Source organism: Purpureocillium lilacinum, assembly GCF_023168085.1.
Source record: "Purpureocillium lilacinum CBS 284.36 DNA, scaffold_2, whole genome shotgun sequence".
NCBI classification, from domain to species: Eukaryota; Fungi; Ascomycota; class Sordariomycetes; order Hypocreales; family Ophiocordycipitaceae; genus Purpureocillium; species Purpureocillium lilacinum.
The window spans coordinates 6220512-6243538 of NW_027072112.1; the positions used below are offsets into that span (position 1 = coordinate 6220512).

Sequence of the window (23027 nt, forward strand, 5' to 3'; positions counted from 1 at the left end):
CCTCAGGAGTGAGCAGTACTTTTTTCACCAGGCTTGGGCGCCCCTGCTTTGTAGATTGCGTGTAATCAACTGACCCCCGACCAGCCTTGCAACCTGGCGACGTCTTTTAATAGCAAGCACCTGACGTGCTCCGAGTCTTCAACGGGGCCTTCTTTATTGCTCGTACTACTCACTGTCCTGTACTTGGTACGTGCAAGATGCCAAGGCCAACCTCACGAGAGGGGGAAAGACAGTCGAGGCAGGGCGAGGCAGGGCCCTGCGGCGGGTCTGGGCTGCGGAGGCTTGGTACTGGAGCCAGCTCATGAATCATCCTGACGCGATGCGATGCAGCGGCTTGCTGTCGTCAGGCACGCAGGCAGCTGTCGTCCGCCAAGTTTGAACGGCTTCAGGCTGCCTGCCGCAGCTGGAAACAGCTGAACCCAGTGCAGCAGCGCCCCCGTCCAGCTCCCGCTCAGTGGCCTTGTCTAAAGTTCCGTCTGGCGGCAGCTAAAACCTGGAATACAGCGCTCGACCCAGCGCCAATGGGCTGGCGGCGTCTGGTGGCTGCCGGGACCCACCGCCCACCGGGCATTCTGCCGCCTGCACCAATGGCCAATGACCGCCGAGTGACCTTCATTCTTGGTCGCAGAAACTTTCCACAGCAGTGACAGCACTCACTCAATCCCCAGCTCACCGATATATCAAAGCGACTGAGCAGCGACGAACGCCAACAATGGCTCCCAAGCGGCCGCTCGAGGCTGCCGACTCAGAGTCTGCCTCCAAAAAGCCCAAGCGCGGTTTCAGAGTAGGGCCCGACAATTTGCCAGATGGGCCGTGGCGACGAAAAGGTTTGCCCTGCTGCTCTTATCCTCCTCGTCTCTGGCCATTACATATGGGCTCACGCGATATAATCCTTGCAGTTACCAAAATTAAGAAAGACCTCATCCACAAGGCCAAGGTCAAGAAGGAGTATGCAAAGATCAAGTCGCAGGAACCGCAGCAGAAGCCGCAAAGGAAACCCGTCAGGCAAGACGACTCAGATGACGCCGCCGCGGACAGCCATCGCGATGAGGACGCCGGCGCGTTAAAGGACCGAAAGGCGGACCACGCTACAGAGGCAGCAGATTCCGCTGCGGAGAAGATGCACCCCACGCGCGAGCTCATGCTTAAGGATGAAGAGAAAGCACAGGCCGGCGCCGGCGCAGAACCCGAGGACGGGCAGGGTCCAAGCGACGGGATGCGCCGCAGGACGAGGCGGCCGGGCTACTACGACAAGCAGCTGAGGAAGGCAGACGAGAAGCGCGCCGAAGCAGAGGAGCACGCAAAGGAGGCCCAGCGTCGCCGCGAGGAGCGCGAGAGGAAGCTGGCGGAGCGGCAGCGTTTCAAGAAGGCCATGGCTAAGACGCGAGGCAGGGACGGCAAGAAGAAACTCGGGCGGGAGAGCACGATACTTCTCGACAAGGTGAAGAGGCTCGTTTCCGAGCAGCAGTGACGCAGAGGTCAGGGTTCAGTCGACTGAAAGCATTCGAAGCGGCGCATGGTCTTCATGGTTCGGGCGTTATGGGGGCTGCGGGAAAAGCACTTTACTGAGGAGTACATACTGTACGTTGGCCACAATACGAATAACTAGACTCGATGTCTTTGCGGAGGAGCGGTCGCCTCAGACTTGGCATGCCTTGACTGCAGATTCTCGGCTGATTTACGACGCACCGGATCGACCCGCCGCGGTTTCACCACTCCTCTGCTCAGATTCAGCAGCAGCTCCAATCGGAAACAAAGATGCCGCGAACCAGACGAGCGGTCACTGGGCTCTTTGTTCGAGCCGACCGTCCTGCCTCAAAGGGGCGAAGCGGAACGGCGCGTCTCGAAGCCCAGGCTACGTTGGTGAATGGGCGTTGGGGGCGCGGAGAGGGTGAAACCGTGCGGGTTGGACAATGTGAATTGTCTCTCGGCGCTGGCACGGACATGATGCGTCGATCCGGGCGGGCGTTGCTGGCAGCACCACGCACCCTCCCCCCCCCCCCCCCCCCCCCAAAACCCCCTCCTTCTCCTCCCCGGGCCGCGAGCCGATTGAGAAGGTGGCATGCAGAGGAGTCAATCGGGGGTGTTGGAATCGACGTGTCCCGCGGTCAGGGATGATGAATGTCACCGTGAAACGATCGCATGGGCGGCGGGCGGGTTGGCTTCTTTGGCACTCCGTACGTCACGTCACGTAGCGACGCCCGCGCGGACGGGCACCGCGTGGGCCCAGAAGCAGCACGTAGCGACGGCAAATCCGCAAAATCTACTTTATCCGCGACGTCTGGCTGCGAGGCTGACTGACGGGTGACGTCGTGCGGCAACGGTCCAATGTCGTGGTGGGTGTACTATGTTAGTAGGCAAGGTACAGAGGGTGTATCTTCCGTGGCTCCGTGAGCTACTTTTCTTCTGTCAGGGTCTTGTCCGCTAGATTGGCGATCTGGGCGACGAGGGGACGCAGACGTCTGTGTGTTCCATGGTGGAGCGAAAACCTGGAAGAATCGACCAGGGGGGTAGAGCATCATCCTTGCCGTGCCCAGCTGTGGAGGTACGTGCTGCTGTAAATGCAGGGCTGCTGGCTGGTCTGCATGCGGAATCAGATGCATCGCTTCTGTGCGAGTTGACCGCCGATGAGAAAGGCGGAGTGCAGTTCAAGGTGTCTTTGCCACGCCTTGTTCCAGAGCGGTGGCTAACGGAAGGGCTGAGCGGCTGGCATGCGTGAAGAGATGGATTCGAACACCGCCCCGTTCTTGTTTGACATAATCTCCATGTTAGCGGTTCTATGGCAATAGAGATACTTACAGTACAATAGTGCGTAGCACAGAAGCTGGCAGTGCTGCAAATGGACTATCGAAGGGAGTCGCCCTCGGCGTGCACCAAAGGGCGGCGCCGTGGGCCCTGTCCGTCTGTGCTTTCTTGCCGAAACGGCTGTTAGTTTGCCCGTGCCAGCCGTCGGAGGAATTGTCTTTCAATGTCCATGTTGCAGTGCATGAAAGGGGAGCTCGCCAGCTCATGCCAGTGTGCCGCCGAATCGCAACGGTGAGGGCAGGCAGGCCCCCTGCTCATCTGCTTGCGCTGGACCCAGGGCGATCGCCGACCAAGCAAGGTTTCTTGGATCTCGAGGCATGCATGTTGAGATGGGACAGCCGAGAGACGGTGGACAAGGGGCGTGCAGCCGGGGGCGTCGGGGCAGAATAAGCGGGCAGTCCAACACTTCGAACGCTACTTTACTCCATGTGTACTGTATACCCCGACATTGTACGAGTTGGCATCAGGGTTGGAGGCTCAGCCCATTGCGATTCTTCGTCAGTGTTTTCGGAAGAACAAAGACGTAGCGCTTGGAACATAGTTGTCGGATTGCCTGCAGTCGTATGCCAGGGACAGGCAGCCGACCCGCATGGCTCCGCGCGCGCCGTCTAAAACGGATGGTTTCGCAACAGCCTGGGGGCAGATGGCCACATCCTTGGCTAGTGTGCCCCCTTGTGCGAGCAGCAGCCGGCAGCCCCTGGCCAAGGGACTGGCGCGCCCCCTTTTCCCCTCGAGGTTGTTTCGTGCCGGGGGGACGGACCCCATGCAGATGAAACAAGCAAGCCAGCCCAGGGTGGAGCATAGCATGGCCGCTTCGACTCCCGTTCGACGTCGAGGCATCCCATCCCATCCATCCCGCCCGGCCCGTTGGTGATTGATGATGATGATGGTGGTGATGATGCGAGGCAGACCCGGTTTCTGTGCATACGCGGTGTCGTGGTGCCTGCCCTGTTACGTGGGACGGGATGTGGCCATCGCATCGCAGCAGGCTCCCGGCCGGCTGGGTCGGTCGGCGGGACGATCGGCGGCCGTTGATGGCGCGGCCGCGGTCCGACTGCGCGCGCGTGTACGCGATGCAACATTATTCCGACCTGACGTCCATGTATGTATGTACGAGGTGATGCTTACCGTATGTATCCGAGTGCGTACAGTGGTGTACTGTACAGTACCTTGTAAACTCTGTATCTCGCAGAGAACAGGATAGGTATGCCAAGTTCGAATCTCTGGTCTTGTAAGCGGTCTTGGTGTGGGCGCTTCGCCAGCCTGCGCATCCTTCCGATCGCCTCGCACAAGAAACAAGGCACGGCGTGAAGCATTTCCAACCCGCTATTTATAAAAGGGCGGGCTGCCGGCCGGCCGGCCCTCCTGGTCTGCTGCTGTTGTTGGCTGCTCGCGCCGGGAGATTTCAGTCTGGCTGGATGTGCGTCTCGCTCCCAGCTGGGACACGGCGGCGAGACACGCATCTCGGGCTGCATGGAACAACCATCGGCAAATATTCGCCAGACAGAGAGAAGAGCTCCAGTGCTTGGGTGCAAGTACCCAGCAGATTGCATGTGCATGCGACATGGCTGGACACGTAGGTTTTCTGCTGACAGCAGCCTCTGGAATGGGCTCATGCGAGTCCAGACCTTGTTCCGCTTTCCGCTTCGGGACGCGGTGACCAAGGACAGTCCCGTCGCGCCACCCGGTTGGCCACGGACGGGTAATGAGTTGAAGCACCAAGGAAGCATGGGCAGGCTGCCTTCCTCTCCTCTTGTTGACCTCTTCTTGTTGACCAAACGACTGGCAAAACACACCGCCGCAAATGCAGAGATGCTTGGCCCATGCTCGCCCCTCCTCATCCCCCATCCCCCTCTTCTGCCGGTATCAGCCATCCATGCCCATCCCACCGGCCGGCTCGCTGAGTCGTCGTCGGCTTTGCGCGGTTTCTCCAGACTGGCTGGCCCGACACACCCCCGGCCGTTTCCCCGATCCAACGAGTGGCGATCCCTGTCTGACTCGTCGCGTGGGACTCGCCGCTGTGGCGGAACACAACGCACGGCGAGCGGTCGATCGGTGCTGTACTGTGCAGTACAGTACTGTCCAGCTTGAGTGTGCCCGAGTGCTCAAGTACGTGCCGCTGGTTGCTGTACCTCGTGCAACCAACGATACTCGCATGCTTTGTTGATGCTCGAACGAGGGAGCTCGTTTCGCTCCCCCCTAGGTGGGCGCAACAACAACCACGACGGCGGCCCCGAACAGGGTCCTGGAACCCGAATTGCCCCCCTGTCCAGCAAGGCAAGGCCCCATCCCGCTTGTCAGCCCCTGGTCTCCATCGAAGGCCCCTCTGTGGCGTCCCGCAGTTCGTCGCGCTTGCGTCGCTCCGGTTTGGCGTCAAAGGGGCCCGGACAGAGAGCAGGAGGGACCGCCTCGCAGTGGTGGCCGTCAGCTCTGAGGCCAAAGCTCGCTCGACCTGCCGGCTGTGACTGACGGAAGCATGATGGTGTGCTGGCCGGTGGTGGGAGACGGGGCCGCGCACTGGCTCTGGCTCTGGCTCATCCATGTGGCCAGCCACGGCTGCTGCACCGAGGACCTGCGCTGGGACATCCATTATTATTCCCGCCCCTTTGGGCCAACAAAGACGTGTGTCCGCGCCCGCGAGAGGAAGGGTCGTCGGGCTCGTAGCTGTGCGTCCATGGTACAGTACTGCACAGTAAGGTCCAGTACCTTTGCTTGGTACGCACGTAGTCGCAGTCTGCTGTCAGGCCGATCCGCAGCATTCCATCCTCGGACGACCCTGAATTAGGGGACCGAACCGGCTGTGGCCGGCCTTGGTCGACAGCGCGGGACGTCACGGCGCCAGACAGAGGTCAGGAAGGGGTCGTCGCCCGTCAGGTACCGGGCCCAACTAGCGCGAACCTGCACGAGATGGTGGTGCAGCAGAGGAGGATCATTCCCGTTTTGCCGACTCAATTGGCGCGTTGCGGCTGTGACTGGGGGGTGTGTGGGTGGTGAGAAGCTGGCTGGGTATGGATGGCCAGTAGCTTGGATGAAAGAGGTCCCCGTCTCGCTGGCCTGAGGCGCATTGGATCCTGAGGGCGGGTGCCCGTCTGCCCAGATGGTCTGGGCGCCGCCGCCAGCCCCCTGTGGTGGCCCCCTCGCAACTGTAAGGTAGGTAATGCCAGGCCAGGCCACACCTGCCCGGGCAGTGAGTGTGGGTGAGGTGAGAACTGCCCTGCCCGCCCTGGAGCGCCGGTGCAGCTCCCGTCGTGCCCGCCGCCCCTGCTGGGCCACCGACCCGCCTGCCCGCCTGCCACCCGCCGCTGTGGCTGCTCCTCTGGCTGGCCCAGCTCGCTCCACAGGCATTGATGAGGCACTCAGGCTCCTGGCGCTGGGTCAGCCAATATTCCCTCCTCGCGCCCAATCCATCCACGTTGCTCACGTTCCTCCTCGCCGACCTTGCCTTTCCGGCTCGACATCCCGCCCGCGTCCTCCTCGTACCTTTTTCCTCCGTGCATCCTCCCACGACCTCGCCGCTCTGCTTTTGTCACGGCACCGGCGCAGAGCAAGCTCCCCAGCATCGTCGGCGCTCCTCCGTTCCTTTGTCTGCGCCGCGCCCGCTTGCTCGCCTCGGCTCCCCCCCAGAAGCAAAAGCCCGGCCGACCTCCTGATCCCGCGTCCGTGGCGGACGCCCTTCGACACGCCCTGGCCGCCGCTCGACCCGCGCCATTGGAAGCCGTCCTGCGGCTCGTCCTTGGGCCTGACCCGACCCCGTCGACGACACCGCATGGTCGTCCGTTCCGTCGATTGCGAAACCGTTGCTTTTCCTGTCCGGCCCCGCTGCCGTCACTCGGAGCCGCCGTCGATGCCCTCGAGTCCGTAACAGCCATCCGCCGTCCCGTCGCACGAATCCTCAACCGTCCTCAACTTCGGCCCGCGCCCTCACTCGACGCCGACCAGGCTCCCACCCGGCGGCCGCTCGTGCCGTAACACGCCGCCATGGCTACCATCGTCGACGAGTATCTGGACACCCAGATGGACACTGACGATGTCTTCCCTTGCAAAGGGTGCGGCGAGGTTCGTTCCGTCCGCCTCCGACCCTGCCCTGGAGCGCGAACCTGACCTGTCTATTGCACAGATTCTCGAAGAAGGGAAAGCCTTTGAACTGGGTACGTTGATGCTGCCTCAGCCTGCCTGCCAACGCACGTTGCGTGGCTGGGCTGCCTGCCAGCTGGCGGGCTCTGTTCATCACGGTGCCTGGCTGGCCGTTCTCCCACCGATAACCACGGCTGCGAAACTGACACTCTCTTTTCTATCTGACAGCTGGCAACCGGTGGCACCTTGACTGTTTCCGTTGCAACACTTGCGGCACCCTCCTCGACTCAGACGCAAACCTGCTCCTCCTCGGTGACGGCTCTCTCATCTGCAACAACTGCACCTACAGTTGCAGCGCCTGTGGCAACAAAATCGAAGATCTCGCCATCCTCACCGGGGACCAAGCTTTCTGCGCCACCTGCTTCCGATGCCGAAACTGTAAACGCAAGATCGAGAACCTGCGATACGCGAGGACATCGCAGGGCATCTTCTGCATGGGGTGCCATGAGACACTAATGGCCAGGCGCAGGAAAAAATCCAAGGCGGCCGCCGCCGCCAAGGCTCGCGAGAAAGAGAACTCGCCTGCCATGACCGAAAAGTCCCTGCCGGCGCTGCCGCCCAACGCGATCCCCAACAACGCCTTCTCCAACGATCGTGTCGACCCCGACTCTGACACCCCGACCGAGCTCTCCCCGCGACCCCGCCCGGGCCACAGATACGACGAGTCGTTATCCCGAGGCAGCTCCCGGCCTGCCCGTTCTCCGGAGCGCGAGGCGGCCGCCAAGTCCGAGGGCCTCAGCCTCCCGGCGACCACATACCGAAAGAACCGCAACTCGGGCATGTATGCCACTGTAGATCCCTCAGAGTCGCCCGACAGCTTCTTCATCCCTATCGGTGTTGATCCAAGCCCTGGCCCGTACAGTGGAACCCCCCGGTCGACGTCGGACAGCGCTGGCGCGAAAAAGGACAAAGACTACTTCGGCGTGCCCAAGTCATCGTCTGGTTCGTCGGAGAAGCGCAGCGACTCCCACGCATCCACGCCGCACATTGCCTTCCAGGAGAAGGGTCGGCAGCACTCGTCTGACCACGATGTCACCCAAGCCAAGTCACAGCCGCGAAATCAGTCCAAGGGTTCGGACCAGGACCAGAGTAAGACGTCTCCATCAGGGAACGAGTTCCAACTCCAGGATGCCCCCAGGACAAAGAGCCTCGCGTCGCGAAGCAATAGCTCCAACTCTGTGCCCCAAGACGGCGCGTCTGGCAAGTCGGCTAATGGCATCTCCCGCAAAGACGGACTGTCCAACTTGTCGGAGTCAAGAAAGACAAACGACAACATGCCACCACCTCGTCCTTCCCAGGAGTCCAAGTGGCAGGAGGACGACGAGAACAGCTCGCACGATGTCAGCATAAAGGGCACACCACGAACCGACAGCTCCAAGTCGATTCCGCGTAAAGAGGTCGCCTCAAATGCCTCCAGGAACGGTACTACCCCTCTTTGACCTTGGCGAGTGACCAGGATGATCGCTGACACGCTCGTTTAGCAAACGGCAAGCCGGCCACCCAGGGCAGGCCCCCGGCGCCGGGCAATAAAGCTGGAACCACCGACACGTACATGCACCCACGCGCGGCACCTGCGCCGCCAGGTATCCAGGGCCATGCCACGAAGGAGTCCATCAGCTCCAATTACGAGCCGGCGTCTCCCAAGCACTCGCCCAAGCTACCTAGGTGGAGCAGCGGGGGGGATTTCAGCATGGATGAGGACATGGCTAGGATCCTGGGAACTGACGAAGGTTCATCCTCCATTCTGCGCAGAGTCTCGAACGTTGTTCGTCACGGCCGCACCGGTAGCATCGAGTCCGGCTACCATCCGCACAGATCGAGCCACACGCGTAGCATCAGCGAGACTACACGGGCAACGGTCTCTCCCAGGTGGCCCAAGACGCCCGCGGGCGACGACCACAACGGCCATCCTGACATCAGCAGCCCCGTCTCTCTCGCCACTGCCGACGACCCCCACCTGCTCAAACGCCAGCTTAGGAACTCGGAGCAGAGGGTTGCCGAGCTGGAGCGACAGTTCACCACCGAGAAGGATCTTCAGAATCTGAACAAGAAGCTCATTGAGAAGAGGAAGACGGTCTCCGTCCTCGACACCCAGACTGAGATTATGATTCGCCAGCTGGAAGTATTGGCCGGCTACGTCGAGCGGGCAAAGGAGACCAAGACACCCGTCGACCCCCGTGATCTGGAGGATTCTGCCATCAAGGAGTTCGTGCAGAAGCTCGACAAGGTCAAAATGGCCATGTCAGCATCCATCGAGCAGCTTCACGAGGAGCGGGACTTGTTGATCGCGGAGAAGAACCAAGCCATGTCTGACCGGGACCGCGCCCTCATGGAATTCGAGCAGCTTTCGTCAAAGAACGCACAGCTGGCCGACATGAATAACGATCTTACCCATCAGATTCAGGAGCGATTCAAGTCCCAGATTGGCGGCGAGTTGAAGCCCCCCAACGGTCTCGGAATCTACGGTTCTAAGGGCGGCGCCGGCTCGTCTCTGAACCTTGATGCTTCTAGCATGACTACGGGAGCCACGCTGGTGGCCGACGAGGAGCCTATTGTTGAAAGCGGCCCCACGGTGGTGCAGGTTCGCAAGGGCCAAGTCAAGAAGTTCAACTGGAAGAAGGGCTCCAAGACCATGGCTCAGAATGTCGCCAAGGGTGTGAACAGGGCCGTGGTCGCGTTCCAGCAGAATGACCGCGAAAGGATGCAGCATGGCGGGCTGGCTGGAGACAACATTGGCTTGCCGTACAACATGACAGTCTCGCAGGTGGAATCTCCCGCCCAAGTTGGACCGAATAGCCAGAACAGGCAGCAGCTCGATCCTTCACGACAAGGGTTTGGCTTCTTCGGAAAGAAGAATGCCATGCCCAAGTCCGCGTCGGCCAGCGCCGTTGCAGTGCCCGCCGCCGCGGAGCCTGCTTCGACCCTGTTCGGCTCTGAGCTTGGTGAGCGAGTCGAGTACGAACGCCGCCAGATTCCCACCGTCGTCTCACGATGCATCGAGGAGGTCGAGCTCAGAGGCATGGATCAGGAAGGCATCTACCGCAAGACAGGCGGAAATTCGCAGGTCAACATGATCAAGGATGGCTTCGACAAGAATGACAATTTCGACATCTCCGACCCCGACCTTGACATCACCGCCGTCACGAGCGTTTTGAAGCAGTACTTCCGCAAGCTGCCCACACCGCTGCTCACCTTTGATGTATATGAGCGTATTCTGGAGTCCAACGGTATGTCCAACTGCTGTCTGACGTGTTGGGCCCTTCCACTAACCCAACATAGCAATTGCCGACGAGACCGAACGGTGTGATCATTTGCGAAAGACATTTGCTTCGATGCCGCAGAGTCACAAGGACTGCCTCGAGTTCTTGATGTTCCATCTATCTCGTGTGGCTCAGCGCGAACCCGAGAACTTGGTACGAAGGTCTCTTGTACTAGATGATCGACACTCACTAACTCAACAAATAGATGTCGCCGAAGAACCTGGCCGTCGTCTTCGCGCCCACCATTATGCGAGACCTCAGCATCGAGCGAGAGATGACGGACATGCACGCGAAGAACATTGCCGTGCAATTTGTCATTGAGAACAGTCACAGAATCTTTGACGACTCGTAAACAGGGTCCTGGAATGCATCAGAGGGTCGACGCAGTACAGTGTGCGTCGGCATTGCTGTTCTCATAGATGCCTGCGGCCACTTTCATCACTGGGGAATACCCCTTTTTTGCTTTTCTTTCAGCCCATTCACAGCCCAGGTCATCACTGCGGAGTTGGTACGGAGAGGGAGATATCATGGAGGGCCCGGCGGTCTTGTGTCGTATCTCCTGGTCATTGTTTGGGGCCGCCTTTTGCTCTGCGCGCGCGCGTCTTTCTTCGTTTGGGCAGGCACTTTTCTGTACGTAGCTGGGCGACTGAGAGCTTCGCCTTATACCGATTTGCAGTGCGGTATTGTTCTGTAGCCCTCATGTTTTGAGGGATAAACGATACCAAAAGTACTCTGGACGGTACTATAACGGACGATATTGAAGATAGTTGGCAGGAGAGTTCCTTCGCTTGTGATGGCCGCCTGACGGAAGCTTGTGATGCTCATCTTATGCCACCACAACTCCGACCCTCCAGATCTGCAGGCACAGTAGCTATCTATGTCTCCGGTATGAAGTTAGACTCTTCCGAATGTTATATGGTGACGTGCTATCATATGCACCGGTCCGGCGCCGGGGCGACGTCCCAGCCGGACCCGATCGTTACCTTTCGCTGCTCCATTCGGGCCAAGGTTCGCATCGATCGCATAGAGAGGTGGGAGACTAGGCCGATGACCGACCAGGTTATGGTCCAGACTGTTCTGCGAGCTTCATACTAAAACCTCAACGGGCGCCATTTGAGGGCGCCTGGCCTTCGTGTAAGACGTACAAGAGGAAGAGAAACCATGCAAGAGTGCGGCGTAGCGTTTGCTGTCGGCGGGAAGCACTGTTGCGGGGTTTACGCAGCATTCGGGCGCATCACGATGCGAATGCGGTTGCTCCTCTTCACCTGTGAGGATGGCATTGATACCCATACGTCACTATGTCAAAACGGAATGATGCCCGGATGGCATCTGCCTCTATGATCTGAGAAGCAGCTTGGACAGTTCTCGCACAGGGGCGAAACGTTTACGCATCGCCAACGAGGAATGGGAGACCGGCTCGGGATGTTATCAACAGGCCGCTTTAGCTGCTACCACGGGCGGGATCATGGAAATTTTGAAGCCTTTAACCGCCCGTCTCCATTAGGTTACACCGTAGCGAATGTCCGGGCGGCGCTATATCACGGAAGGATAACACTAAGCGGCAACCTGCTTGTGTAGGATAGAGCTAATGCCACTACGGATGCACGTGTTCTCGGGCAATATGGAATCATCACCGGCTAGGTTCTTATTGCATACGTAGGTGACTGAGTACTCTATGGAGGTAGAGGATGGGAACACTGGAGTTGACATCATCTTATATATACCCCGAGTAGTCATACCTGCAGAGTGGAAAGCTACTCGCTAAAGCGACCTCTACCCGGCACCAGAGTCCTCAATATGAAGGGCATCACTCTATCGGCGGTTCTTTGCGCGTTCGTCGCGTCGACACTAGCAGCAGACTGCACAGGGAATTCTGGCTCACCTACAACAGACCCATACTGGGAACTTCGCGAGAACATGTGCGGCACTCCCCCAGTTTTCGGGTGCAAGTACCAGGAAAATTGTATTCTCCAAACTCAGGAAACATACCAGACGTTTAAATTCGTCGTCCAATTGAAACGGACAAACTATGACGGCGTCAAGGGTTTCGCCGACTGCTGGGTACGTTGCAAGCCGTTAACTGCCTCCTTCACACTGGTGCACGATGAAGGATAATTGACCAACGCTTACAGGACGCTACCGAGTAAGGAATCCAACCTTCCATGCTTGGTGTATATACTTTTCTAATGAGAACAGGGACATGATAAACCAGTGCATAGGCTCGGGGTGGACTGACGGTGCGACGTGGAAATGGAATGGCCAATCCTACGAGTTCAAGGCATGGTACCTCGACCCATGAGAAGCAAGCCATCGCAGTCTTGCTCGCATAGTCGCTCGGCCGCAAATAACGAGTCCATGGAACCTTTAATGCCTCAGTTCGCTCTGTGTCGAGGGGTGTCATCGCTCAAAGGCAAATGGTGGTACGTCTACTGGATATAGAGACAAGCATGTCGACGGCTTTGATACCTGACTCTTCCGTGAGATCTGCCACCTCAAAACGGAGGATCGAATCTATTCGCAGGGAAGATACTTTGTGTGAGAGTGAAAGTGCACACTGCGCTTTACACGTACCCAGAACCGAGCGCCGCCTTCCGTACACCTCCAGCCCAAAGCAACTCCTCCCGCGGGTCCTCGCGGCCAACCCAAAGACTCAACAATTCTCGACAGTCGTCGGTTGAAACTCCGGCTCAAGGCCACGAGCAGTCAATATCTTGATCATCTCCAAGCTCTTGCCAGCTTCGTCGAAGGGGAGGCCGAAAAAGGCCACCTCGGTGCCACGCAGCACCGTGAAGTGGACTTTGCTGACGCCGGTTTCGGTGCGGATGCCGTTGCACAGCTGCTCCATGTCGGCCTGACCGCGACCGCGTTCCAAGATGATCATGGCCGGCCAGAGGACGCGATCCACTGGCGAGTTCCGATGGGAGATCTCGCTGTACATGTCGTGGAAGTGCGCGGCGTCCTCCGCATGGGTTTGTGAGGAGATTGGTCCCGTGTAGACGTCGTGCTTGCCAGGACGCGACGGCCTTGGAGAACGGCGCTCGGCGCGCCTAGCCATTCGGTTGAGTTCCATCTTTCTGGTCTGCTCTTGGACCTTTCTGTGGAGTAATTCCGGTCAATAACGTTGACCGTGGGGAGAAAAGTCGGTATGCGTAACTTGTTTGAGGCGATCCCATTACCTTATGGGACGTTGGCTCAGAGCTCAGAACCGACGCGGAGGCGGAATCTTGCAACTTATATTTCTGTCCCAAGGTGATTCTTGCCCTCCATTTCATCGCGTGGCTCGCCTTGTTTCAGGATATTGTGAATAGTGCTTAACTTTACGTAAACGTAGAACGAGGTGACCGAGATGCGACCTGAGCCACTTGAGTGTTCCTGAAGATTCTCCATCCGCATTTCTGGTTGACGGACTATTACTTATGAGAGACGGCCTACTTCGCATAAATCCGCAGACTGTGCGTGCGACACTGTTCGACATCCCAGCATCGCGCGTAAGTCATGTATCATGTTCATCCAATATATTACAATGTCTCTACACAAACCAGACCCATGCGCCTGCTACCAATCGCCCAGCCGACTCCGACAGTGATGCGCTGGTCACGCAAACCAGCATAAAAACAATAAGACAGCGAAAACATGTACACGCTTTTCATTCCCGACATCAAAGTTCCCCCAAGCGTGTCAAAAACGCCTACACCATGCTCTGCTCCAATCCCAGAACGACGGGTGGGTGGGTGTGTGGTCGGGTAGTACCGTGCTCAAGAAGCAGCCGCCGCACTGCCAGCGGGGCTGATGCCCTGCTCGCGCTGCTTCTTGACGATGTAGTACGTAATGAGGCTCTTGGGGTCTTCCTTGACGCCGCGGAGCGCATCCCAAAATGGCGCCTCACCGACGCGCTCGTGCAAGGACACGCAAAATTTGACGGCGTCCATGCGGACGCCGGAGTCGGCTGACTCGATGCATCGCCTGGCTAGGCCGGTGAGCTGCCCGAGCTCGCCCTCGTTGGGGACGAACTCGGTGCGCTTGTCGAGCATCTCGCGTAGTACGTGGAGGCCCATGCTGAGGGTGCGGCAGCCCTCCGTAGTGGTATCGGAGCAAGACTGGAGCCGTCGAGTGAGCACAACGACCATCTCCGGGCCATCGCCTAGGGAGATGAGCTCGTCGGCGAGAAGCTCGAGTCCACTCACGACATGGGCACGGGAATCATACGCGCTTCTTGTCTGGAGGAGAGACTCGAGGGCCTTGGAGACGTGCGGCTGGAAATTGTCGCGCTCCTTCCGTAGTAACAACTTGATGGTTGTAAGGATCTGGGCCTTGACATCCTGCGCCTTGTCCGCGGGAAGGCTGGTGAGGGGGTCTTCAAGGAACTGGAACAGGCCGAGCACTAGCGCTTCGAACTTGTCGTCCGTGAAGATGGTCCGGCTGTCGCGGATGAGCGACTGCAGCTTCCGGAAGCCATGAACTTCCAGCGACTTGGCCTTGATCTTGGTAATGCCGCTGTCCAGCAAGCGGCTGTTCTGCCTAGCCTTCTCTGGAGAATCGATCTGCTCTGCGGAGGGCTCCTTGCCGTTGGGCTTCTGGAGGTTCGCTGCATCCTCGTTCACCGGCTTGTCCTCCAAGACAGGAGACGTGAGCGTGGGCCTCGGTGTCAACTGGTCATCCGTGAAAGGGTCTTCATACACCTGCAAGGTGCGAGAAGATGTTTCTTGCGGCATCTCAGGCTGGCTTGGGAGAGCCACTAGTGTCGACTCGGACTCAACGGGCATTCTCGGCGGCCGGGCTTGCGGTGACGAAGTTCTGATGCTTGACATTTGCGGTACAACAAGCGTGATGTCTTCGTTTGCCTTTGAGGGACTGGATGATGGAATCGCTGTATGCGATTGGCGGAGTTTGCTCGGGCTGTCCTTGGGCGATGGGATTTTGGACACCGGTGAGCGCACCGGCGAGCGCACCGCTGGAGACGCGACACTCGATTCGCTGGCATGTGTAGCATGACCTGGTCTTGTGCGCGGCGCAGTCCTCTTTGGTGTCGTGTCTTTGGGCTTCGGCGTGGCGTGCTTGGACCTGAGAGTCTCAGGGCTGTCGACCTCAACCGAAGAGGGTTGATCCCGGACTGAATAAGGCCCAGCAGTGGCTGGTCGAGCCGCCATCTCCGGCCTCCTTCGCGCCGGTCGCATAGGAGCCACTGACATACCTCCGGCGTTGACAGCGGTAGTCGGTTCGGGACGTGATCGCGTTCCGGATGGCTTTGCGGGCGCAGCCGCGTGGCTATGGTTGCTCGTTGTTGTCGTCGTCGTCCGAACGGGCGAAATGTGTGCCATGGCAGAGCCGGGACGCGCAGGAAGGTTCTTGGCGGCGAGTGCCTTTTTCTGAGCCAGCATGGCTTCGCGCAGACTCGGCTTGCTCGAGGTCATTGTGCTTCTAGACAAGCCAAGGCCAGGCCTGGCTGGAGGGTCTGCCCCCTTCTTCGGAGAGTTGGGGTTGTTGGGATCCTTGTTGAGGAGCTTTTGAGCCGTCGAGTCCAAATCGGCCATTATCCTGCGCCTGAATTAGCCATGTCAAACACGCAACTCATCGGCAAGGCTACTTACGCATCAGCTCGGTTCGGCCAAACGCCCCAGAACGCCCAGTACGTTGAACGCATCTTTTCACGCACGCCCGGGTTCGCATCCCCGAGGCCCTTCTTGATGCATTTCTCCATGATGTCGACGCCTCCACTATGCTCGATGTGGCTCTTGTGGTGAGCCTCCTTTTTCAGGATAGTCTTGAGCCAGCCCGTCGAGTATAACCTTGGCTGCACGTTCTTGTCCTGGCAAGCGCCCCACACGTGCTGCATCAATCGAGGCGTGTAGCTGACACGGCTGATTATTGTGTCGACAGTGGTGTTGGCGAGCTGCGAGCTGATCTTCTTGGTGCCGGCGGAAAGCTTGACGAACGTCTGCATCAACAGCTCGACCATGGGGTCCAGGGCTGGGCCAAAAGTAATGGCAATGTCCTGAACCAGTCCGCAGCCCTCCTTGGACAAGCTTGTGCGCAGCGAGTTGATGGCCTTGATAATGCCGTCTAGCATGCTCCGGATGCCGGCCAGGAAGGCGTCGGGAAAGTCGGCCGGCGCATTGCCGGCATTGAGCTTCCGCAGCGTGCCCATGCTCTGTTCGCGCTTCAACCAGTTTTGTTCCGTCTCTTTGCCCTCAAAGTGCCACGCCATCTCTCGGAACATGTCCTCCAGCTCGCGGTGGGTATTGACATACATGGGTTCGATGGGCTCGGCTTGCGTATCGACGGCGGGTGTCACGGGGCGCTCGCTCGCAACGGAGGACACACTGGCAGCGAGAGTCGGGCGGGTCGGGGGAGCGGCGTCACCTGGGGTGTCTGGACGGCCACCGGTCGGAGCGAGGGCCTTGACGATGGCCTGTTCGATAGCGGGTCGGACCTTGAAGTTCTTGAGCTGTCGCTTGAGGTCGGACTTTGCCGCGTTTGGTGCGGTCCTAATTTGATCGGTACGTTAGCGGATGAAGGCCGCGTGCGAGGCAAGGGCTGAATTTGCATACTTGAAGAGTTCAATGACGGTGCTTTTAGCTGCATCCCGAACCATGCCGTCCGCATCCTCGAGCAGCTCCATCAGGAGCGGCACGTAGCTGCGAAACTGCAGCCCTTGTTCCTTGTGTGTCTATCGATGGGTTCTGTGAGTGTCTGTCCCCGACGTGAATTGCGACGAAAGACGTACCTGCAGAAGCCACTGCATGCCCGCCTCCTTGGCCCTCGGGTTCTTGCCACTCATGGCCGAGTTGCGCACGACGCGCTCAACATCCTGCGGCGCCACGGCGTAGAAGGTGTTGAGGCCCTGAAGCGCCAGCCCGCGATACTTGTCCTTTTGGTCGCCGAGCTTCTCGACGACAAGCGGCAGGGTGCGAACGGCCTCCTTGGCCAGGAGCTTGGGATCCTGGCGCGACAGGCGCGTGAGGAGGTGGTTCAGGGCGGTGAAGCCGGCGTTGACGAGCGCCGAGTGTTGGGACGACGACGCGGCGCGCAGACCGTCGAAGAGCAGGGGCACCGTGGTCTCAGGGACGTTGTGCTGCTTGATGCACGACTTGACCGTGGTGACGAACTGGACCTTGGCGTCGAGGGACGAGTCGCTGCGCAGAATGGCCACCAGGTCGGCGACCTGCTGGTCGGTGAGCTTGCTGTCCGCCATGGCCGGTAGGTACGGCGTGGCTCGTCGATATAGCTAGAGCTGTCGCGAAAGCAGTCAGCGCCCGCTTCACATGTCAAGCCCAGCTGGCTGCCGGCAGATTTGGTGATGCGCAGGACGAGACGCCTCAGCGGACAAGGAGAGACAAAGAATTGCGCGCCGGACTCCGCGCGAGAGCAACGGTGGCGTCCAAGGGCTCAAACCTGCCCGCGGGAGTCCTTCGGGAACAAGGGGTGAGACCTCACAATTTAGCTGCGGATATGCGAGCGGAGCTTTTTGTCGCAGGGAGCAAAGGGGGTGGTGGTGGGCTCGCTGTCAGAGTCTTGGGCAGCGAGAAGGGCGAATCAGGCTGGAGGGCGACGATCGCATTGGGAGGGCGCGCGCGCGGTGCTGCGTGTGTGGTCGATGGGAGTGTCGGGAGATGCTTTTTTGTTGACGGTCGAGGGTGTCTGTGGTTGTGGTGGTGAGGAGAGGCGGAGGCGCGCGCAAAACAAATCCACCCTCATGGAGGTGTGGTGAGACGACGGGCGGAGGAGGTGCAGCTGCTGGGCGCCCGGCGGGAAGGGTAGTTTGGGCGTGCGTCGTCCCCTATCTCCGTTCCATTGATGGGCGGCCGTTGTTAGGCGGCATCGGCTGACCTGACCGTCCCTTTCCGGCGGCCCAATGCAGCCAGCCCAGCCAGAACTGTATGGAGGGGTTCCAGGTGTGGTAACGGGAGGTTGCCGTGGTAAACGGTGGGCACCGCAGCGGGCGGGCGGGCACCTGGGCAGCTTGGACTACATTACGGGGACGCGGGAGCTCCATCCGCCAATCGCAGGGACCGAGGCCGCTGTGGCTGCGCGGGCTGGTGCTGAGCAACAGCGTCATTTTAGCGGGGCGTCGCGTCTCATCCGGGCTGGTGAGGCGCGTTGCGTTGCGGTGGAGCCCGCACCTCAGGCAGCTGGAAGCGCTGGGCTGGACTGGGCTGGGCTATTACCCCGCCAACTCATGGAGCCTGCGTTGACTGCGTGAAGTGTGAAGGCATCCATACTCGAAGATCTTCGATCGCTCTCGCGAACATCGCGTGGGCACACTATTGCTCATATTCACCTCTCGCCGATGGGATTTGTATTGAAATCGTAGCTGCTTCTACGCTTTTTTTGCTTCCCCCGACTGGCTTTGATGAGAGTGTCCTCCCGCAGTAGTCCACGTACGGGTAACATCTCCTCCTCCCTGTCCCGTGCCCCTACCCCTCCTCCTTCTTCCATCCACCAGCCCTCCCCGAATCCGGGGTCCAAGGCTCCAGGCCAAAGATCCGCACTCAACCTCACCCCGGCCCTCTTGAGCACACGACCCTGCGACACCTGTAGACTATACCCCTGTTAGAGCGCCAGCGCAGCCGTCGTCACATCTTAGAACTACCCTAGCGGCGGCACTGTCTCTTCTCAATCTTGCTCCTCTCCACCTCTCACTCTGCGGTTGCACGCCGCACCCGCAAGCACCATGTCCGTCCCGCCACCAGGAACAACGCCGGCGCCGTCGTCGACGAGCATCTTCCAGCCCGCCATGTCGCCCGCCGTCCGCCCGCCCGCCGTGTCATCGTCCAACTTCAAGGGCGGCAAGCCCTGCTCCAACGGCGGCGACAACGGCAGTACTACTACCGGCAACGACTGCGATGACACCGGACACGCGGCGGCGGCGCCCAAGTTCCCGGTGCCCACGCTCCGCCTCGAGATCCGCGACCTCGTCCACCCCGGCGCGCGCCTCTTCCTCGACTCGGTCAACGCCACCGAGTGCATGACGGCCGCAGTCGCCAACCTCCTCCGGCTGCTGTACGGCTCGCCCGCGGACCCCACCACGACGGTCCCGCCGACCCGCTCCGTGACGCTCATCCTGCGCGACATGCCCGGCGTCGCGTACACGACGGGCTCCGACCTCGACGACGACCACAAGGAGGTGCACTTCTCCCTGCCGTACCTTTCACGCGTGCCCGCGCCCCGCGCCCCGCAAGAGGTCGCCGGCGTCGTCACTCACGAGCTCGTCCACTGTTACCAGTACAACGCCTTCGGCACCTGCCCGGGGGGCCTCATCGAGGGTATCGCCGACTGGGTGCGCCTGCGCTGCGGGCTCGTGCCTCCGCATTGGACCCGTGACGCAGACGGCGACTGGGACGCCGGGTATCAGAAGACGGCGTACTTCCTCGAGTACCTTGAGCGCCGGTTCGGGGACGGGTTTGTCCGCCGTCTCAACGAGAAGCTGCGCATCCAGCGGTACAAGGCGGGTACCTTCTGGTGCGAGCTCACGGGCCACGGCGTCGATGCTCTCTGGACGGACTACGGCGAGAGCCTCAAGGCTGGGAAGGAGGCGACGGGCTGTGATGCTCCGCAGACCAACGGCAGCAGCTAGCTTCTGCGTCGCAAGAGAAGCAAGATGATCGGCGCACAGCGGGGACTGGAATCGGGTTAAAGGCATGCATGTTGTTGGCGTTCCGGCTCACAAGCACATGGCGCAAAAGGTTGCATATAAACATTCAAAGAGATATTGGTATAAACTGAAATCAAGTGATGGGACGGCCAATTGCTCGCGGCCAGTGACGAGAGACCTGATATCCAACAGTCCGCAATTAATCCCTTTCCAACGCCCTGCCGTATTCTTCGCGGGATCAAGGCTCCGTAACGCCAATAACAATGAGTCTAGGATCTCCGTCCTTTCGCCGCGCTTTTTCTTCGCCTGCTCTGCCTTGCGACCTTCTCTATGCGTGCACGGGACCGTGGGCGTCGCTCTCGCTGATGACACTGCCTACCTCGGACCAGCTCACTGGCGTCAGCACACCCTCGCTGGCGCTGAGCACGTCGTACGGCCGACCCGTCTCGGCCGCGCGAAGCGAACGTGCGTCCTGAGCGAGGTCCTCCCCGGACCCGACCAGGGAAACCGAGTCCGTCGGCGTCAGCTGCCCGTCGTCGCTGACGAGCTCCGGCTCCGACATGGGTGCCGCAGGCGTGACCGGCAGGGGCGAGTAGAAGTTGCGGCTCGAGTCTTGCGCCCACGCCTGGATGGACGCGTACGCCTCGTGCCGGTCCTCCTGGCCGGCAGACATGTACTCGTCATTGGCGAGCTCGCGTTCCAGCGTGCCTGGTAGCTCAGATGGAGACTGCTGGGATGCCTGCGTGTGCGAAACAATGTCGATGAGGGCGGGTGATGGCTCCAGCGTGGCGCTGCGCACATCGTCGCCCTCGCGCGTGGTTGCGCTGTAAATGTCCGACAAACCTTCATCCTTTCCAGGCGCAATGAAGGTGGCGCTCATCTCCGCAACGTCGTCGCTGTCAATGTGGTGCTCGTCCGCGAACGGGTTCGTGTACAGCGCAGAGGAGAACCCTCGTGAGCCTTCGCCGCGATGCCGCAGCCCAGGCTGCGAATCTTGCACCTCGGCGCCACTCTTGAAGACGTACGCCCCCGTCTCGGCACCCTCGTCCTTGCGCAGGAAATCGTCAAACGATGACCCCCGATGGGCGCCGGCGGGTCTCTCCATGGGGGCTGGCAGCGCAGCCGGTTCCTTCTCCTCCTTGTCCTTCTTCTCGAGCAGCACCCTGTTCCAGTAGAGGAGCTCCTCGCGCTGCCTCCTGCGGGTCTCGTCATCGGCATCGACACCGGGTTCGGCGCCGGCGCGGGCTCCGCCGCGGGACAGCATGAAGCCCTCGGCGTCCTCGGGCCTGTTGAACCGGGGCTCGCGGTGGGGCGGGTTGATGCCGTCGCCCATCGAGTGCAGGGTCATGGCGATGCGTCGCCGGATGTCGTCGGCGTAGCGTCGCAGCTCAGGCGACTCGTACATGGCCAGCGCGGCGGCGACGGCCACCGAGACGGCGACGACGGCTCCCGAGGCCAGGACGACGTGGTTCACGATGGGCATGTTTGATGTTGGCAGACAGACGGATGCCCGGCCGACGGGGGATGAACGAGAGGCGGGGTAATTGGGATGCCGCGGGGGGGGAAGAGACAAGTACGTCAAAAAAGTCAACGATGTTTGTGACAGCAGCCTACGGGCGCAGGAGAGGCGACAAAGATGAATGTCGTCGAGCTTGCCGCTGGGCAAGGGGGGCGAAGTCAGAGAGCTCAACTGTGAGCTCCGTGACGAGGCCTCAGGTGATGATGTCGGCTGTGCTTGCGTAGGCCCATTTGCCACAGGGGCCGTCATCACTGTCAGGCGAGCGCCTTGATTTCCCCATTGGGACGCAAAGCTGAGGAGCAGGCCGCGTACGTAGGCGTGCGCGGTCACATGACCACGGCTGGGCCTCACAGTTCTGCCTTGCGCTGTGTGGCTGGAGTCAAAAACGTGTTTGACGACGACTAGGCAGGCAGGCAGGCAGCGATTTGCGCACCAAACGGGCAGAGCGCAGCGTGTCCGCAGCCTGCAAGGTAGGTAGTGTGTAGGTGAGGACACGCAGCGCGCGGCTGGAGATGGGCAGGCAGGTATTTGAGAGAGAAGAGGCCACGCCATGTTTGTTGAGGGCGCAAGAGGATAAAAGGGCCACTGCCGGGTGTGGGACGGCGTTCTTTAGCTGCAGAAGCCACTGTTGCCCGCGTGGGAATCGACGAAGCGATGCACTGTAAGGCACGAGATGCGTACGCCCACACGCACGACGCGCGAAGAAGTCGGAAGCGGCGCCGGGGGCGGCCAGACGAAGAGCAGGCATTTGCCCAATCTGGCAAGCACACTCGAGCGGCGCGTCTCCGATGCGACGCTGGCTGGAAAGGCTTGTCTGCCGGCAACGGGCCGAGTGAAAGTCGACAACGAAGCGCCCAAGTCGTCGTCCCGCAATTCTCGCGATTCAGCCATCGGGATGCCATTGTTATTAACAGGCTGCCGTCTAACCTTACTCGCAACTACCGTACTGTACATCCTGTGCCAGACTACACTGTACGTACGTACGTACGTACGAAGGACGTTCGTCCCTTTCTAAAATCCGCGCCGTCTCGGTCTCGCGTCAGTCTGGATACCCACACTCGGCCGTCGGCGCGCCAGCTCGTCGCGAAGCGGGCTGGCTGGCTGGCTGGCCGCTGGTGGCGGCGGGCGCGCGAGATCAATCGCGCCGGCGCGCACGGCAACGCCGGCCGTCGGTCCGAGGGTCGCCAGCGCAACGAGCCCATTTTGCTTACACGTTCGTTCGGTGCCAGCACGGAGTGACGCCCCGCGTCGCCGTGGAGCCGCGAGAGAGTGGAAACTCTCCATCCGTCAAGCCCGTCTGTCCCACAGCGAAGGGGGAGTGCCGCTCGCTGTTCCCGTCCCCAGTATTTGCCTGCCCTCCGCTGAGGCGCGCCGCGGTTGCTGGGCTGGAGAGGTGGCGTCTCCGAGCCGGCGCCGGGAATGAGCGGTGAATTCGATGACCCAGGCTTTTGCCCAGTCTTGCCAGGGCTGCCCGAACCCAGCCCCATGGAAGAAGCCTGCCTGGCTTGCCTTGTCACCTCGTCGGAAGCCCCATCCATCAATTGCACATCCATCCACCACGCCCTGTCAAGAACAAATCGGCACCGACACCTCCAGCCGTCACCAGCGGTGCAGCCCGTCGGGCGTTCTTGGCGGGCCCATTGGGGCGGAAGGACACGCAGGGTGCAAGGAAGGGTCCTGCCCTGTCCTGGCCTGTCGTGCCGGGTGCATCTGCACT

The 23027-nt window shown here is 60.3% G+C and overlaps 6 protein-coding genes across 6 annotated transcripts; 3 read left to right on the forward strand and 3 right to left on the reverse strand.

The window, feature by feature from the left end:
• Positions 1-712: 712 nt before the first annotated feature.
• Positions 713-1471, forward strand: PLICBS_003669 (uncharacterized protein; the record flags this gene model as incomplete). The annotated part of the gene is made up of 2 exons (XM_018323432.2): positions 713-827; positions 900-1471. 2 exons carry the CDS (start codon positions 713-715, stop codon positions 1469-1471), a joined length of 687 nt encoding a protein of 228 aa, XP_018178662.2.
• A 5312-nt stretch (positions 1472-6783) lies between these two features.
• On the forward strand, positions 6784-10551 carry PLICBS_003670 (Rho-type gtpase-activating protein; the record flags this gene model as incomplete). The annotated part of the gene is made up of 6 exons (XM_018323436.2): positions 6784-6861; positions 6923-6953; positions 7108-8361; positions 8421-10166; positions 10219-10352; positions 10405-10551. 6 exons carry the CDS (start codon positions 6784-6786, stop codon positions 10549-10551), a joined length of 3390 nt encoding a protein of 1129 aa, XP_018178666.1.
• Positions 10552-12849: 2298 nt separating this feature from the next.
• Positions 12850-13269, reverse strand: PLICBS_003671 (uncharacterized protein; the record flags this gene model as incomplete). Its single annotated transcript, XM_065600268.1, has 1 exon — positions 12850-13269. The coding sequence occupies one exon, from the start codon at positions 13267-13269 to the stop codon at positions 12850-12852; it is 420 nt and encodes a 139-aa protein (XP_065456340.1).
• Positions 13270-13954: 685 nt separating this feature from the next.
• On the reverse strand, positions 13955-17391 carry PLICBS_003672 (suppressor of tub2 mutation; the record flags this gene model as incomplete). Its single annotated transcript, XM_018323437.2, has 5 exons — positions 13955-15309; positions 15391-15734; positions 15788-16684; positions 16748-16866; positions 16924-17391. The coding sequence occupies 5 exons, from the start codon at positions 17389-17391 to the stop codon at positions 13955-13957; spliced, it is 3183 nt and encodes a 1060-aa protein (XP_018178667.2).
• A 1479-nt stretch (positions 17392-18870) lies between these two features.
• PLICBS_003673 (uncharacterized protein) lies at positions 18871-19773 on the forward strand (the record flags this gene model as incomplete). The annotated part of the gene is made up of 1 exon (XM_018323438.2): positions 18871-19773. The coding sequence occupies one exon, from the start codon at positions 18871-18873 to the stop codon at positions 19771-19773; it is 903 nt and encodes a 300-aa protein (XP_018178668.2).
• A 346-nt stretch (positions 19774-20119) lies between these two features.
• Positions 20120-21274, reverse strand: PLICBS_003674 (uncharacterized protein; the record flags this gene model as incomplete). The annotated part of the gene is made up of 1 exon (XM_018323439.2): positions 20120-21274. One exon carries the CDS (start codon positions 21272-21274, stop codon positions 20120-20122), a length of 1155 nt encoding a protein of 384 aa, XP_018178669.2.
• Positions 21275-23027: the final 1753 nt, after the last annotated feature.